Source organism: Onychostoma macrolepis, chromosome 17, assembly GCF_012432095.1.
Source record: "Onychostoma macrolepis isolate SWU-2019 chromosome 17, ASM1243209v1, whole genome shotgun sequence".
NCBI classification, from domain to species: Eukaryota; Metazoa; Chordata; class Actinopteri; order Cypriniformes; family Cyprinidae; genus Onychostoma; species Onychostoma macrolepis.
Genome location: NC_081171.1, coordinates 689290 through 707385, shown reverse-complemented (window position 1 = coordinate 707385; position 18096 = coordinate 689290). Strand labels below are relative to the sequence as shown.

Here is an 18096-nt window from a genome sequence, read left to right as displayed (position 1 = left end):
ATGTTTCACTCTAAATATGCAATAAAATCCAAGCCATAAATCTAAAAAAGTCATGTTCTAAATTTGAGGTTGATATCACAAAAAATGAGCTTTCAGTAAGATTTTGTTTGGCCGCAGTACCAAACATTTCCACTACATGACATTCATTTCTAAAGTGAACAGTGTGACAGGTTTTTTTTTTTCGGACCGTTTAACCGCTTTGAATCATATCCATGATTTTTATTCTATTTTGTTTTATTTATTTATTTTAATTGTATTTTATTTTTGTATGTGTGTGTGCGTGCGTGCACGTGCGTGTGTGTGTGTGTTCACATTGCAAAAGCCAAATCCTTTACCATGTTTCATACCATTCCCATGAAGTAAACAATTCTAAAAAGTATTTTTAAAAATTTACCATTTTTGGGTCAAAAATGAGCACCCGAGGGTTACGTTTTAACTGTTCATTAATATCTTGCTCATTACATTTACATGCTAAATAGGTTCCATTTAATGTGTGCTACAGCAGCTGAAATAGATTAGATCAGTAGCTTCCAGAGCTGCCATTCATTTAGTTGAAACAACCCAAGTAATCAACGTAAAAATGTATTTATGCTGCTAATTACCTATTTTGTTGGTCGAACCCAATTTCATTGAAAGTTGTCATAACTCAAAAAGATTGATGCAAACTGTTATATTTTTCAATTTATTGTATTTATTTATTTATTCGAGCCAAAACGTTTGTTTTATATGTGCGTAACGTTTTGCTGATGTTCACATGTGTTTGCTTTAGTTGTTCGTGCTTGCATTGATGTTATTTGGCTCGTTCTGTATGTGCAAATGAACTCGTGTGACACATTAGAGCCGCTAAACTTCATCATCATCATTTTCACACTCATTTCTGCTCTTGAATAATAATTAGAGATCTCATTACAACACCACCGACTCTGGCAAGTCCTGACAAGATCTTTGATACTGTACACACACACACACACACACTCTTTCTAAAATTACACTGCAAAAAATGATTTCCCTACTTAGTATTTTTGTCAGAATTGTGTTAGTTTCTGCTTAAAACAAGCAAAAATATCTGCCAATGGTGTAAGAAAAATAATCTTGTTTAGCCTTTGAATTATTTTTCTTACCCCATTGGCAGATATTTTTCCTCGTTTTACACAATTATGATAATTTTTTTTAGAAAACAAAACATAATATCTTAAATCATGTTAATGCATTTTGGTTCAAGATATTTATACTAGAAAACAAGACAAAAATACTAAGTAGGGAAATCATTTTTTGCAGTGTAGAAGTGCATGTTTCTGGATGGTTTGGGTGTGTTTTTCTCTCAGACGCTGAAATCCGTCCATCTGCTGGTGTAATTCGGCCACGGCAGACGGCCAGAGGATTGAGTTCCTGATCGCTGCGATTACAAACACCACAATACCACTGAAAACCAAGACCAGCGTCAGATGAAGAGTAACTGAGAGAGTCTGGTGTCGTGTGGACGTCTCTTCATCATCAAACACCACTGCACACAATACATGTGATAAGAAGACAAAAGCTGAAACAAATCCAGCATTGAGACGTTTTTGTAACTCAAATACTAGTCTATAATCCATAATAACGCTTCCTGCAGTGAAAAAGTGCATCTGCTGTTGTCTCTCACATCAACATCCAGCCACATATCTGTTTAGAGCTGTTTTAAACGCTGCTTGATCTGTGCAGATTTCTCCCCTGATTCAGATCTTGTTCTGCTGGTGTGTGTGTGTGTGTGTCAGTGATGGAGTGAATCTGTTATCTGCTCTCACACAGCGTGAGGATGAGGATGACAGCCGTGATGAAGCTCGAACACATCCAGCTCTTATCGTCTCAACACAGGTATTAACCAGCTAGTTATCTCACCTCGTCTGCCTCGCTCACTTCTGCTCTTATTTACTATTACTCCTTAATCTCTCTCAGTTTTTACCTTTTCGATTTATATATACTTTAATGGCATGTTTGTGTTTACATGCAGTATTGTAAAAGTGTTAGACACAAAACAAGTAATGACAACTTAAAAAATTATATTATAATTACAAACAACAATTTAAATAATGCATTAAAATAAGGCTCTAAGAAATTTTAAAAAAGTAAATTATTTATAAATAATATATGATATAAATAGACAATTATCAAGACAAAAGAGAGAAAAAAATCTCTCAAATTTTCAATTTAAATTGCATTATTGGCATGATTATATTTATGCAATATGCCTATTATACACAAGAAATAAGAAAATTAAATATATGACATAACTGTATTTCTATAAGCTGGTAAATAATGAATAATTTTAAAATAACATATATTCCCAGCTAACGAAACATTCCCATTAGGTTATGAAAACTGAATGCAATAACTGAATGTTTTTTTTTTTTTTTACGTTTTAATTTTTTTTTTCTTGGTTATGCAAGCATGAAAGAAACATTTAATTTGGCAAACATTAGCGGAATGTTACTTTTGAATGTTCTCTGAAACAAGCAGTAACATTTAAAAACATTTGATGAGCATGAAACCGTGCACAATTTATAAATAACGGTTTCATGCTAACATTTTGAGAACATTATTTATTTTATTATTAAAGACTTTGAACAAACATTCTATTAATGTTACTGGAAGAACATTTGTTCATAACTACTGAATATATAACATTATTCATAAAAAATGTATCAAAACATGCAAAAAAAAGTACTGTAACACTGGTCTCTCTCTCCCCTCCCTCTCCCTGTTTCTCTCTCTCTCTCTCTCTCTCTCAGAGCGTCAGCTGTGTGTGTGTGTGTGTGTGTGTGTGTGAGGAGGACGCAGCGCTCTCGTCTCACTCCTGCTGCTGTCAGGATCTTGATTATTTCGGCTCCTGATCTGGAGGAGCTCCCGTTCTCTCTGGTGTGTTCTGATGGAACATTTCACTCACACTGGATTTATAAACGCTGGAGGAGTAAAACCGCAGACGTTTACCATGTTTACCTGAGAGCATCTGCTGCTGGACGAGTTTTCTGTAAGTACAGCTTCAGTCTGTGAAGAACAGGCCAGAGCGGGGCATGTTGTCACACTTTCCCCTCCGCTGAACAAACCTTCAAATCTGGACTTCAGCGTTAATTCAAGATCATTGGACACACACTGAGCTCTGTAGCGGGGCATGTTGTCACACTGTGTGGGGTAAGTTGTCACAGCTGTTTATTGACTTGAATATCTGTCTAAAGTTGTCTGTCTAGTAATGTCGCTCTCCTTTCATCTTTACATATTTTTATTTAAATATATTATTTATATATTTAATACCTTATATATAGTTTTTATAAACATAGTAAATGTAGTTTAGTTTAAAGTCTTTTTTTTTTTTAATGGCTTTCAGCAAAATGTGAATAATAACCATTGTTTTGACCAACTGAAATTGTTACTGATTAATTTGTGTTAAATTAAAATATATAAAACACGTGTGACAACTTGCCCCGACCTAACATTAATACCAAATACAGAGAACACAACTGTGCGGGGTAAGTAGTCACACCTGTATATTGACTTAAATATAAAACATAAATGGCTTAAAAATGTCACTCTCATTTCATCTTTACATTTTTCTTTATTGAAATATATTATTTAGATATTTAATATCTTTATTTATTAAATATAGCTAAGGTTTTTAGTGGATCCTAACAAAATGCAAATAATAAAACAATGATAAAAATTATATATAGATCAAATCTATAAATAATTTACAAAAATATCAAACCATTGTTTTGGCCAACTGAAATTTTTTCTGATGAATTCTTATTAAATTAAAACTTGACATTAATGACAGACACAGCTATGTGGGGTAATTTGTCACAGCTGTTTATTGACTTCAGTTTTTGTCTAAAGTTAAAATATTGCTCTCCTTTCTTCTGTACATGTATCTTTTTTAAATAAATAAATATATATATAATTTTTTTTTCTTCTCAGATATTTAATATCTCTATTTACATATAGTAAAGGTTTTTAATGGCTTTCAGCAAAATGTTAATAATAAAACTGAATTAACATCAGATTAAAACACACAAAACATTTGTGACAACTTGCCCCAACCTGTCTTTTGACCTGAGATTTGAGAGCTTGTGTGAATTCATACGTGTGGATCTGTTTGTCGTTCACACACATTCTCCATGAATCAGAAGTGAATCCGGATCTGTAGAACAGGATTGTGATCCGAGCGTGATTTCATCACGTCTGGAGTTTCTGAGACTGCGGTGATTGAGCAGGTTCAGTGTTTCTGTCCGTCTCTGGTTTCCTCCGGACCATCAGGACTAATCACACACGAGCTGGACACAGATTAGAGTCGCTCAGCCGTGATTTTAACGAGCCCTGCAGAGATCTGACCTGAGACGCTGTAAAACTCGCTCCAATCAGCCATATTCACAACTGAGAGGAGTTTAGAGTCACTGGATTTGTGATCGGGGTCTTTAGGACGATAGATGAACTTAATATTGTTCACATTCTTCGTTTTTCTACCCCAGTAATAATCTGCACATGACCACCTTTGAATGCTGAAATGTGTCCGTTTTTGTTCAAAGAAAAATTAAACAATGTTTCATGAAAGGTTGTTAAAAGGTTAACAAAATGCCTATAATAAAACAACACTGAAATGGTTTCATGTTTCAATATTTGTTTCATGTTTATGACAAAAAAAACAAAATTCAAATATATGTTGAAATTAAAAATATATCTAGTTTCAACCCTCATATACCAAAATATATTTAAAAAAGTTTAAGCTTTTATTTATTATTTATTTTTATTAAAATGTGTAAATATGTTCACACATATTAGAAACAACAAATTAAGTTTTTCTTCAAATGTGACACATATAAATATTTATATTTTTACAAAAAATATTTTCAAAAATATCCAAAAAATGGCCAGAAAATATATTGGTAGAAAATGTAGTTATGTAAATATATTGTGATACGCTTTTCAGCAAATAATGTATATTTGTTGGCCATTTTTTGTATATTTGGGGAAAAAAGGTGCATATATATATATATATAAGGAATGGCTCAAGCTTTCATATGTCTCAATGCAACAGTTTCAATAGATAGAGTTTCAATATGGCAAAAAATATATATATATTTTTGCCATATTGAAACTCTATCTATTGAAACTGTTGCATTGAGACATATGAAAGCTTGAGCTGTTCCTTCTGAAGAATCACAGCGTAAAGAAAAAATAAACAGTTTTGTCCCTAAACCTCGACAAACTTGAGACCTCAGGGCCAAAATAATGATAAATAATGTATGATGTGACCCCTTTAAAGCATGCTGATGAATTATGAATGATGACTATAGAGCATATTCCCCAATAATCTGAATAATCAGCCCGTTTACAGGGTCACAGAGCAAAAGCCCTGAAGCTCAGAATGCGAGTAAGTTTTGTGTTCCCTACAGAAGAACACGCTTATCAAGCTCATTCTGAGAACACTGATGGAAATGTTGATGATTGTGTCTCCCGAAAACACATGTAACGTAAAGAAAGTCAGAGAGATGCTGTGCTGTTTTCCAGTACAAGCATCTAAAGTCTCTTAAATCAAGATCCATTAGTTTGAGATGCAAAATGACACGAGATAAGAAGAATATCCAAATTTTGTTAGTTTTTGCTTCAAACAAGTAAAAACATCTGCCAATTGTTGGGTAAGAAAAATTAAGATTATTTTTCTTACACCATTGGCAGATATTTTTGATTGTTTTAAGCAAAAACTAACAAAATTAGGATAATATTTTCTGAAAACTAGACATATCTTGAGTCATTTTACTTGTCAAGTAAACGCATCTTAATTCCAGAATTTGTAGATATTTATACTAGAAAACAAGACACAAATACTAAGAAAGAAAATCATTTTTTGCAGTGTGTTTTTGCAATTCAGGGGTTGCAAAAAACCACAAAAGCTTGACAAATTATATCATTTAACACTGCAAAAACGAATGTTTTTGTTAATGTCTTGTTTTCTAGCACAAGTATTTAAAGTTTCTTAAATCAATGTACATTCATATGAGATACAAAATGAGAGAAGATGAGAAGTGAAATTGAACAAAAGAAAAAAAGAAACAGGCTTCAAAGCAGAAACTCTTCATTTTATTCAGTTTCTCAGAATTCAAGCCTGTTATTCTGAATTGATTTTTGAGTGAAGAAGGTTTGATGTTTGCTCTGGTAAACGATGAGGAAGAGCAGCAGTTTTTTGCACTGTGTGATAAATGAGCTGCAGGATCTTCAGCGTCAGCAGCTTCACCTGAGACTCAAACTGCTGCGCTGGAGGAAGTTCGTCCGTCACTGCAGAACTCAGGGACATTAGACACGGGTCAGATCACCACACACACACACACACACACACACTCACTCTCCATAGGCGTAATGGTTTTTATACTGTACAGACCGTATATTCTATTGTCCTACACCAACCCTACACCTAAACCTACCCCTTACAGGAGACTACAGGCATTTTTAGATTTTCAAAAAACTTAATTCTATGTGATTTATTAGCTTGTTTACCCGTGACACGAGTCCCCATGAGTCTGTGTGTATTCAGGTTTAAGTCCCCACCTGAAAAGAAAAACAGGTACACACACACACACACACACACACACACACACACACTCTCTCTCACACACACACACACACACTCACACATGCACGCTGGAATGTGACGTGAGACTGGAAACACACTGAGAGTCTCAGAGGTCGTCGCTTTCATTACACTGCAGCTGTTAAATGAGTCACATCATACAGTTTTTATATTATTTATGTATTTGCACATAATATTAGTCAAGTTTTTTCATAATTCAGAGAATTTTCCTACATTTACTGTGTGCTTGGTCTTGTTGTGTGAACATATAACACCCGTAGAATAAAATAATATATAAAGCCTAAATGTAGGCTAAAAACTGGAAATGTATTTTCTTGCCAATTTAATAAATTTGGAAATATATTTTGACAAGGGTGTAGTTTTGATTTTGACATTGTGGGGATATAACAGCAGACAAATTATTGTTTGATCCAAATTATTCCTAGGGACAATTTAGTAGCCGCTGATATTGGTAGAATCATGTCAGAGTGTCTCTACTTAATTCTACACCCTTGAAAATCATAACAAGCGATGTCCGACTTTGGAAGCTGTAGTTCTCTCCTTGCGTATGAAGAGGACAAACAACAGATTAATGAGTTACTCCAAATTTCACAAAAAGCTTATGGACGTGATTATAATATAAGTCAGTCATTGAAGTGAGTTGCTGTTTTTGTCTCTTCTGAGGAAGATTCATTCACTTGTTTATCAATGAACCACACAGAGACATTTTGATCAGATTTATTTAATGTTTATCTGATCTCACTTTGTAAATGAGTTTTCTTTCTGTTTTAAAGATGTTTTCTTTGGATTGTTTGACTACTCGAAAGAGAATATAGGAAAATATAACTTAATTCATTTGTGTTCCAACTATAGCTACACTTCACATACATAAACAAAAATCTGTCTCTAAATCTCTCTTTTCTTTATTCAGAGTTGTTCTGTTCATCCTAAAGCAGTGAAAACTGCATCTCTATATTCATCCTGTGTGTCCTCTTAAGCTGAAAAAAACAAACAAACAAAAAAAAAACTATAGTTAAACCACAAATTACACTTTTACTATCCATGGTTAAATTTCGTAAGGGATTTGTATTTGTGCATTCTTCCTTTCTTTCTTTCTTTGTTTTGTTTTTTATAACTGTACTGCCTTAGTCTAATGGTTTGATCTTTTGTACTGTTTAATACAACAAGAAATCAGAAAAAAGGATTCATGATCTAAAGCAAATGTTTTGTGAACCCGTTCCGAAGTTCTGATCTAACTTAAATGATTCGCGATTCTTTGAATTCCCGATCTGCAAACCCACTCTGAAGTACCGATCTAAATGAAATGACGCTCTGCGCTTTAAAGTCCCAATATGAATCCAATGATTTGCGATATGCAATCCAATTGGAGTGCTTCAAAACAGTGAATCATTTTGTGACATAATGGTTTAGCTAATTTGGAGTTTTAAAAAGCTCCGTTTCACCCATCACTACATGTTTTTTAAAATCATTACAAGTGATGTTGAAATTAGGTGAATGGTTCTTTTGAACTGGTTTTTGCTAGTGAATTGCTTGAACTGAATGATCAAAGTCATCTCAGGATCTGCACTCCAGTGGTTTGAGTCTTACCTCTCAGATACTGTAGGTCCTTCAAGGAGTGAAGTGTCTAAGTCGCAACATTTAACTACTGGGGTGCCTCAGGGCTCAGTTCTTGGACCACTTCTCTTCTCTGTCTACATGGCATCATTAGGTTCTGTCATTCAGAAACATGGCTTTTCATATCACTGCTATGCTGATGACACTTAACTCTACCTCTCATTCCATCCTGATGATCCGATGATAGCTGCTCGCATCTCAGCTTGTCTAACAGACATTTCTTGCTGGATGAAGGACCATCACCTTCAACTCAACCTAGCTAAAACAGAACTGCTGGTGGTTCCATCAAACCCATCACTTCATCACAATTTCACCATCCAGTTAGGCACATCAACCATAACTCCTTCAAAAACAGCCAGAAACCTTGGAGTAGTGATTAATGATCAGCTGACTATCTCAGACCACATTGCTAAAACTGTCCGGTCCTGCAGATTTGCTTTATTCAACATCAAGAAGATCAGGCCCTTTCTTTCAGAACATGCTTCACAACTCCTTGTTCAAGCTCTTGTTCGGTCCAGACTGGACTATTGCAATGCTCTCTTGGCAGGTCTTTCAGCCAGTTCTATCAAACCTTTACAATTAATCCAGAACGCGGCAGCAAGATTAATCTTTAATGAGCTGAAAAGAATACACGTCACACCTCTGTTCATCGATTTGCACTGGCTACCAATAGCTGCTCACATAAAATTCAAGGCATTGATGTTTGCCTACAAAACCAGCACTGGCTCTGCACCCCTTTACCTCAATTCATTACTTCAGACTTATGTGCCTCTGAAGCTTGCGTTCTACAAGTGAACGACGCTTTATTGTTCATCCCAAAGAGGCATAAAATCACTTTTACATTAAATGTTCCCTTCCTGCCCAACTCAATCCCAGCAGCTGAATCCTTAGCCATCTTCAAGAATCGGCTAAAAACACATCTCTTCCATCTTTACTTGACCTCTCTATTCTAATTCTATTCTGTAAAAAAACTAACACTAGCTTCTCTATTCTTTTTGTATTCTATCTATTTGTTTTCTTTTTATTTATTATACAATTATCAAAAAGCAAAAAAAAAAAAAAAAAAAATGCCTCTAACACTAGCTTGCTCTATTCTTTTTCTATTCTATCTGTATCCTTTTGATTTATCATATAATTAATTTTTTTTTTTTAAACTATGTGTACTGGGTTAAGCTAACTGAGACTTGTTATAGCACTTGCATATCATTGCTGTTTTGTTGATTGCTGGAAGCATTTTGATTGTTTCCATTTCCTCATTTGTTAGTCGCTTTGGATAAAAGTGTCTGCTGAGTTACTAAATGTAAATGTAAATCAAAGTCAAGAGTTTGAGTTTGGATCAATCGGAGCGGTTCCAGCGTAAATGACTCACTCAATTGAATCGTTTTGTTTGTCCATTCATCCTCTTTTCGCGTCTTCGGTCATGTTTACACGACACTGTCAGCACTACTACTGGCTTAGATCGCTAGTTTTATGACATTAACTGAAATAAATGAAAATAGTATGATGTATGAAATAAAATATGCATATTTCTATTCCAAAGATAACATCCAACACAAATCTAGGAACGTATTCAGGTGAGGTAACCGGTTTACTGCTAACTAGTGAAACACTCCATTAATATGACGAGCTGCGGCTCAAAATACATGTTCGATGGAAACATTGTGCTTTATGATGGAGTTTGTAGCTTAATTTACTATATTTGAAAAAGATTGAGCTGTAGTTCAGTTGCTGACAGTTCAATAGAAATCAGTTGAAAGCATCCAGTCTCTCATAACAATGAAGTGATTGTTCAATTACCAGTATATATTGTAATAAATATTTGAGAAATTATTGTTGTGTGTGATTGCATTAGTCTATATAGAGTGATATATATAGAGTCAATGTAAAAAGAGCAAATGGGAAGCAGATGAACACACGACATATTTCAGATTACATGCACATATATAATTATTGGATCAAAATATGGGGCAGTTTAGTTGCTGGATATTGGTAGGGATTAAATTTTATGCCCTTGTAATTTTGGTATATGAAGGTTGAAACTAAATATATTTTCAGTTTCAAAAATGTATTTCATTGAGCTTCACTGTTTGCAACATATATATTTAGCATATTAAATTGTTTATTTGATTTTTTTTAAATAAATTTGGCTCTTTTGGTTCTGTAATGATTTGGTCTCCCTCATGTTGTTCCAAGCCTGTGTGAGTTTCTTTCTTCTGAGGAATGTAAATGAAGATATTTTGAAGAATGTTGGGAATTAAACAGTTGATGGTATTGACTTTCATGTTTTTTTTTTTTTTTTTTTTTCAATACTATGGAAGTCATTGGCTACACTGTAAAAAAAAAAAAAAATTGAGCCAACTTAAAATTTTAAGGCAACCAGCTTCAGCAGATTTTTGAGTTTTCTCAACTTGTCATTTTAAGTTTATACAACAAAACTTTCTCCCACAAAAATAAGTTGAGCAAACTCAAAAATCTGCTGAAGCTGGTAAAAATTTTTTTTTTTTTTTTTTACAGTGTACCATCAAATCTCTGGTTACCAACATTCTTCATAATATCATATTTTGTGTTCAACAGAAGAAAGAAACTCATACAGGTTTGGAACAACATGAGAGAGAAATGATGACAGAATTTTAATTCTTGGGTGAACTGTCCCTTTAAGAGTACTAGTTTCTGTTCTACTAATTACTGCACCTGACTAGTGCTGGACGGACCGAGTTTTAGTTAGTTGGTTAGTTGAAGCTCAGTTTCAGTGGATGATTTGTTTGGTTTGGGAGGAAGTTTTAATGTTTTTCCCAGATAAATCCATGATCATTTGACTCTTAATTAAAGTGGAGAGATTTCAAAGCAGCTTCACAGAAATAAGCAGGAAAATATCAGAATCAATGATGCAAACTTTAGAAATGAGACAAATCCAAATGATGCTGTAAAGCAACTCTGGCAAAGCAATGATTTGGCTTCATCAACTGATATGTTTATTGATTTTCAGAATCTCTGTACATTGTGACGGTCAGTGTGTCATAAATACATCTCTGAACCTCTGATATTTAATTTGAGACACTGCAGACAAAACCAGCATGTTTTCATGCATTGCTCAGTTTTTGGTCTGTTTTGCTTCAATATCATGTCTCCTTTTATTCAGACTAGTGGAAGGAAAACACCCAAAATACACATCTGAGAGTTCATTTTATTGCACTTTTTCTATTTGCATCTGTAGATTTCAATCTTTAAAGAGTTTTTCTCTTACAAACACCAAAATGTATTTCTCTCTATATTCTGACAGTTTGTTCATATCTCATTCACACTGATTTATACAACATTTTACATCCAAAACAATGTGTTTGTTTTCTGTCTGTTAACAGTATTTTCTGATTTATGGAGTGATAAAAATCCCCTTTGGAAAAACCTTTAACTCTAATATGACAACAAAATCATTTGGCTTTATCCAATTGATTTATGTATTGCAAATGTATGCAAATGAGTGCATATTTAAATAGATAATGCATCATTTGCATATTTTAAAACATACCATTTCAGGAAACTTGTGATACAAAAAATGTAGTTTTCAGTTCTTGTAATGAATCAACTGGGGATCTTTGGTGATATCTAATAGTTTGTTTGACCTTATCCAGTCATCAGTGAAACAGTGAAGGTGATTTCAGTGCATGTGTGAAGTCAGTTGAATAGAAATGCATGAAATGGTTTGGTTTTAGTGCTTGTTTCAGGACTGAGTGATCTGCGGTCAAGTGTCATCAAGCGATTATGCTGTTGAAAACACTTCAGCTTTGACTTGATATTAAACATCTCAAACTAAACTCTATGTGATGAAGCTCAGATCCAGTGACTACGCTCTTAAAAATAAAGAAGGGTTTTCACTGAGATGCTCCAGAAGAATCATTTTTGGTTCCCCAAAAGAACCCATTTTTCTTAGTGTAAAGCACATTTTAATGATCTGAAGAATCATTTTCCATTATAAAGAACCTTCTATTGATGTTAAACTTTCTTCATGAAAACATCAATGCCGAACCTTCATTTTTAAGAGTGTAGAACAGGGTTATCATAGATAGCTAAAAGTAAAACCATAAAAATTTAATAAATGTTAACTCAAATAAAATAAAACATAAAAAACATGAACTTATATTTCATTATTTATTTTCCAAGGCAACATTTCTCATTTTTATTTAGTTTAACTTGATGTTCTAAAACAATTAAAACTAAAACTAAAATAAAAATGTATTAAAAACTATAGAAATATACTTATAAATATACTAAATTCAACATGAAAGCAGAAAATATCAAATTTAAATTTAATGCAAAAACTATAATCCAAAGAACCTTTCTCAAAAATAATTAATAATAATTAATAAGAATAATAAGAGTGTATTCTTCTTCAGAAGTGTCTTTTAAACATGACTTTGTTTCCCAGCGGGTCTTATATGTGACCCTGGACCAAAAAGCCAGTCATAAGGGTAATTTAAAAAAAAAAAGCTGAATAAATATCGTTCCATTGATGTATGGTTTGTTGGATGCAACTATTTGAAAATCTGGAATCTGAGGGTGCAAAAAAATCAAAATATTGAGAAAATCACCTTTAAAGTTGTCCAAATGAAGTTCTTAGCAATGCATATTACTAATCAAAAATGAAGTTTTGATATATTCACGGTAGGAAATTTACTAAATATCTTCATGGAACATGATCTTTACTTAATATCCTAATGATTTTTGGCATAAAAGAAAAATGTATAATTTTGACCCATACAATGTATTGTTGGCTATTGCTACAAATATACCTGCTGCTTATGACTGCTTCTGTGCTGCAGGGTCAGATATAGTGATGTCAGATGATCACGTCAGAGCTCGTGCTTTCGTGTGACGTCTGCGGCTCTGACTGGAACCATCAGGTCAAAGCAAGTGATGAATATTCTTGTGGATTTGATCCGTCTGCTGCACTGAGAATCTGTGTCGTCGTGTCACGTTAAACGCATCCAGGAGGCACATGTGCTCGTCCTCGAGTGTTTGTTTGCTTTGTCTTCAGTGTTTGACTCAGATGATGTTGATTTATCATTCAAAAGAAATCACTCCTGCGTTTCCCTGGAAACAAAAAGCCCGGGGCATCAGGGATGAGCGTCCATCAGTGTGTTCTGTTCCATCAGCTGCTCTGCAGAACTCATGTGAGCCGCTTGATCGTGTCGAGGTTTAGTGAGGATTTCTGGGTAATGATAGTCACTTTAATCTCCAGTAGTTCACATCAAGTTTTGCTGGTTATGAAGCCTGGTTAGTCCCTGCTGGAAGAAGTTTGTAACTACATTTACATTTATATTTATTCATTTAGCAGACGCTTTTATCCAAAGCAATCAAAATCAACAAAAGAGCAATGTTTAACACAGTTTACACACAGTACACGTAGCACATTTAATTATATAAAATTATAAACAGATAGAATAGAAGGAGAATAGAGCAAGCTAGTGTTAGAGGCCTTTTTTGCTTTTTGTTAATTGTATAATAAATAAAAAGAAAACAAATAGAAAGCAAAAAGAATAGAGAAGCTACATTGTAAAAAAAAAAAAAAAAGTTGAGCCAACTTAATATTTTAAGGCAAGCAGCTTCAGCAGATTTTTGAGTTTGCTCAACTTATTTTTGTGGGAGATTCTCAATTTTTTGTTGTATAAACTTAAAACTACAAGTTGAAAAACTCAAAAATCTGCTGAAGCTGCTTGCCTTAAAATTTTAAGTTGGCTCAACTTTTTTTTTTTTTTTTTTTTTTTTTTAAAGAAAACAAGCAGTTAGTAAATGAATAGAGTGCAATAGAGTTCGAGGGTCAAATAAAGATGGAAGAGATGTGTTTTTAGCCGATTCTTGAAGCTGCTTGGATCGAGTTGTGCAGGTAAAAGTGAACGACGATGTAAAAGTCTGTGAAAGTGATTTAGTGGCTCTTTGGGATGCACAATAATGCGCCGTTCACTTGCAGAATTAATACACATAATGTAATATTTACACCTGAATCTCCTGCTTTGACAGTCTGATAAAATCATCTGTGCATTCTGACAAAATGCTTTATTTTGCAAGCATCAAATAAATGCCCTGATATCACGTTTATTAGTGACTGATTCTCTTTTAGAGGCTGCTAAAGTGTGAAATGGACCAATATCTGCAGATGATTTATGGCAGTGAACGGGTTATTGTGAATCTCACAGATGCAGATGAAACATTGAATGAAATCTCAGAGACTGATGATCACTGAACCGTGCATTTACTGGATTTCCTGATGGACTTTATTTCGGATGATATATATATATATAATGACTTCAGATGAGAAGACAATAAGTGTAATAGTTCTTACATTAGCTCTTGTCATTTAAAATGTAGAGATCTAATGTATTTCTAGATGATTATGATGATGGCGGTGATGATCTGATGAAGTAAATCAATGAACCTTTCTAGCAGTTAAAAGACATTTAAGTGTACATTAAGGTTTCTGACAGACACTTTAACGGTCTGAAAGTGATCGTTTCTAAGATTAAACCAGTGTTATTTTAGTATATAGTATTACAGGTTTTATTAATATTTTGAATTTGATTTTAGTGTTTTTTTCAGTTTTCAATTTAATCTGAATTTAATTATTAGTCATTTTGTTGTGCTTTTAAATATGACTAGTTAAGTTTATTTTATTTTTATTTCAGTATTTTAGTTCCATTTATTATATTTATTTCTAGTTAAACATTTTAGTACTTAAACTTATTTCAGTTAGTTATAAGGCTACATTTCTCATATTCACTTTATTTAATTTGTTATATAATATGTTTTATTTTAAATCAGCTTTATTTCTATCAACAGTAGTTTTAGTTTTAGTTAACAAAAATAACCCTGGAATAAACATCCAGAATATTTAGGTTTGTTTTATTCTTATTTCAGGTTTAGTTTATTTCCAGTTAAGCATTTTTTTTTTTTGCTTCAACTTTTCTAATTTTCATTTATTTTAAGTTTGTCATGTAATATTTATCTTGCAATTCAACACTTTTTTTTTCAATGAACAAAAATGTTTTTAATTCTTAAGTTAGCAATAATAACCAAGATTCAGAGTATTTATTATTTACTTATTCATTCATTCAGTTTTAGTTTTTATTTATTTTCAGACATCTTAAGCACTTAAATGAAAATTATTAGTGATGCCTTATTAACTAAAATAAGTTTAAGTTTTTCATCTAATATTTATATTTTACGTTATTTCAGCTTTATTTCAATTAAAACAATGTTTTAGATCCAGACTATTTAGCTTTATTTTATTTATTTATTTAGTCATTCATTTAGTTTTAGTTTTTATTTATTTTCTGTTTAGACATTTTAAGCACTTAAAACAAATAAATAAATAAAATATAAAAAGAAATAATAAATAAAAAGAAAAAATGCTTTTCATAGACCAGACTATTTAGGTTTATTTGATTTATTTACTCATTCATTCAGTTTTAGTTTTTATATTTATTTTCAGTTTAAGCACTTTAAACAAACAAAAATTATTAATGTTGCTTTTCTAACAGAAATAAGTTTTTTCATCAAATATGTACAGTATATTTTATATTATTTCAGCTTTATTTCAATTAACAAAAATGTTTTTCCTACTTTTAGATCCATATTATTTAGGTTTATTTTATTTATTAATTTATTTTATTATTTATTTATTTACTCATTCAGTTTTAGTTCCGTTTTAGTTTTTATATTTATTTTAAAACAAATATATAAAAATAAATAATAAATAAAAAGAAAGAAAAAATCCATACTATTTCGGTTTATTTTATTTATTAATTTATTTATTCATTCAGTTTTAGTTTTTATTTATTTCTGTTAAGACATTTTAAGCACTTAAAAAAACTTGAAAAAGTTTTTCATCTAATATTCATATTCCTCTTTTTAATGAACCAAAATGTTTTAATAGTTGTAGTTAAGGATAATAACCCTGTTTTAGACCCCCAGAGCTTCATCATGCTTCTGCTCTGTGTGTTTCTTCAGGAGATGGACGGAGAGAAGAACGTCACCGTCAGCGCAAACGTCTCCGACGCGCACCTGCTCGCGCACAGCCTGTGGGAGGCGGTCACCATAGCAACCGTCTCCGCCGTGGTCAGCCTCATCACCATCGTGGGCAACGTTCTGGTGATGCTGTCCTTCAAAGTCAACAGCCAGCTAAAGACGGTCAACAACTATTACCTGCTGAGCCTGGCCTGCGCTGACCTCATCATCGGCGTCTTCTCGATGAACCTCTACACTTCTTACATCCTCATGGGCCGCTGGGCTCTGGGAAGCCTGGCCTGCGATCTGTGGCTGGCTATGGATTATGTGGCTAGTAACGCATCCGTCATGAACCTGCTGGTCATTAGTTTCGACCGCTACTTCTCCATCACCCGTCCGCTGACGTATCGCGCTAAACGAACGCCGAAGCGAGCGGGGATCATGATTGGATTGGCTTGGCTCGTGTCTCTGGTTCTCTGGGCTCCGCCGATCCTCTGCTGGCAGTATTTCGTCGGAAAGCGAACGGTTCCTGAAGGACAGTGTCAGATTCAGTTCTTCTCCGAACCTGTGATCACTTTTGGCACGGCGATAGCCGCCTTTTACATTCCCGTATCCGTCATGACAATCCTCTACTGTCGGATTTATAAGGAAACCGAGCGGCGCACCAAAGACCTGGCCGAGCTTCAAGGAGTCAACTCTTTGAACGATTCAGACGCACCGAATCAAAAGATTCGCTCGTGTTTCACTTCGAAAGAGGAGCAGCTGACCAACTTCAGCTACGCTTCATCCGAAGATGAAGAGCGCTCGGCTTCTCCTTGCGTCTTCACAGAGACGAGAAACAAAAAGTGCGTCTCGTACAAATTCAAAGACGTGAAGAGCGCCAACGGAGAGGAGAAGCCTTCATCGTTCTCGTCGGCCGAGTCTGTGAACGCACCGTCCTCCTCGTCTTCCTCCAAACCCGTCGAAGGCACGCTGAAGAGCCAGATCACTAAGAGGAAGAGGATGGTTCTGATCAAGGAGAAGAAGGCGGCGCAGACTCTGAGCGCGATCCTGCTGGCCTTCATCCTCACGTGGACGCCATACAACATCATGGTGCTGATCTCCACCTTCTGCTCCGACTGCATCCCGCTGGCGCTCTGGCATCTGGGGTACTGGCTGTGTTACGTTAACAGCACCGTTAACCCCATGTGCTACGCTCTCTGCAACAAGACCTTCCAGAAGACCTTCCGCATGCTGCTGCTGTGCCGCTGGACGAAGAAGCGGCCCGAGGAGAAGCTGTACTGGTGCGGACCGAACCCTGCGGCCGGAAACAAGCTCGCCTGAGAGACATCTGACGCCAAACACTACCATTCAGCGTCTTGTGTTTCTATAAGAAGTCTCTTCTGCTCATCAAGGCTGCATTTATTTGATCAAAAATATAGTAAAAAATACTGATATATTTTTAGAATGTAAAACAGCTGTTTTCTATGTGAATATGTGTTAAACTGTAATTTATTTCTGTGATGCAGCTGTATTTTCAGCATCATTACTGCAGTCTTCAGTGTCACATGATCTTCAGAAATCATTCTAATATGCTGATTTGCTGCTCGAGAAACATTTCTGATTATTATCAATGTTGAACACAGTTGTGCTGCACAATATTTTTGTGGAAACCGTCATACATTTCCATTCAAAAGATTTTATTTATTAAGTAATACTTTTATTCATCAAGGATGCATTAAATTGATCAAAAGTGACAGTAAAGGCATTTATAATGTTACAAAAGATTTCTGTTTCAAATAAATGCTGTTCTTTTGAACTTTCTATTCTTCTGTGAATCCTGAAAAAATACAATGCATCACAGTTTCTACTAAAATATTGTGCAGCAC

General features: G+C 34.2%; 1 protein-coding gene across 3 annotated transcripts; it reads left to right on the top strand.

Annotated features, from left to right (window-relative positions):
• Positions 1–1279: 1279 nt before the first annotated feature.
• On the top strand, positions 1280–17604 carry chrm5a (cholinergic receptor, muscarinic 5a). 3 transcript variants are annotated; one of them, XM_058749520.1, is made up of 4 exons: positions 1280–1854; positions 2769–3168; positions 3486–3503; positions 16232–17604. In XM_058749520.1, the coding sequence occupies exon 4, from the start codon at positions 16235–16237 to the stop codon at positions 17549–17551; it is 1317 nt and encodes a 438-aa protein (XP_058605503.1). In that variant the 5' UTR covers positions 1280–1854; positions 2769–3168; positions 3486–3503; positions 16232–16234; the 3' UTR covers positions 17552–17604. The 3 variants fall into 3 exon arrangements, with proteins under 3 accessions (XP_058605503.1, XP_058605504.1, XP_058605502.1); XM_058749521.1 differs by lacking the exon at positions 3486–3503 and having other exon boundaries at positions 2769–3007; XM_058749519.1 differs by lacking the exon at positions 3486–3503.
• Positions 17605–18096: the final 492 nt, after the last annotated feature.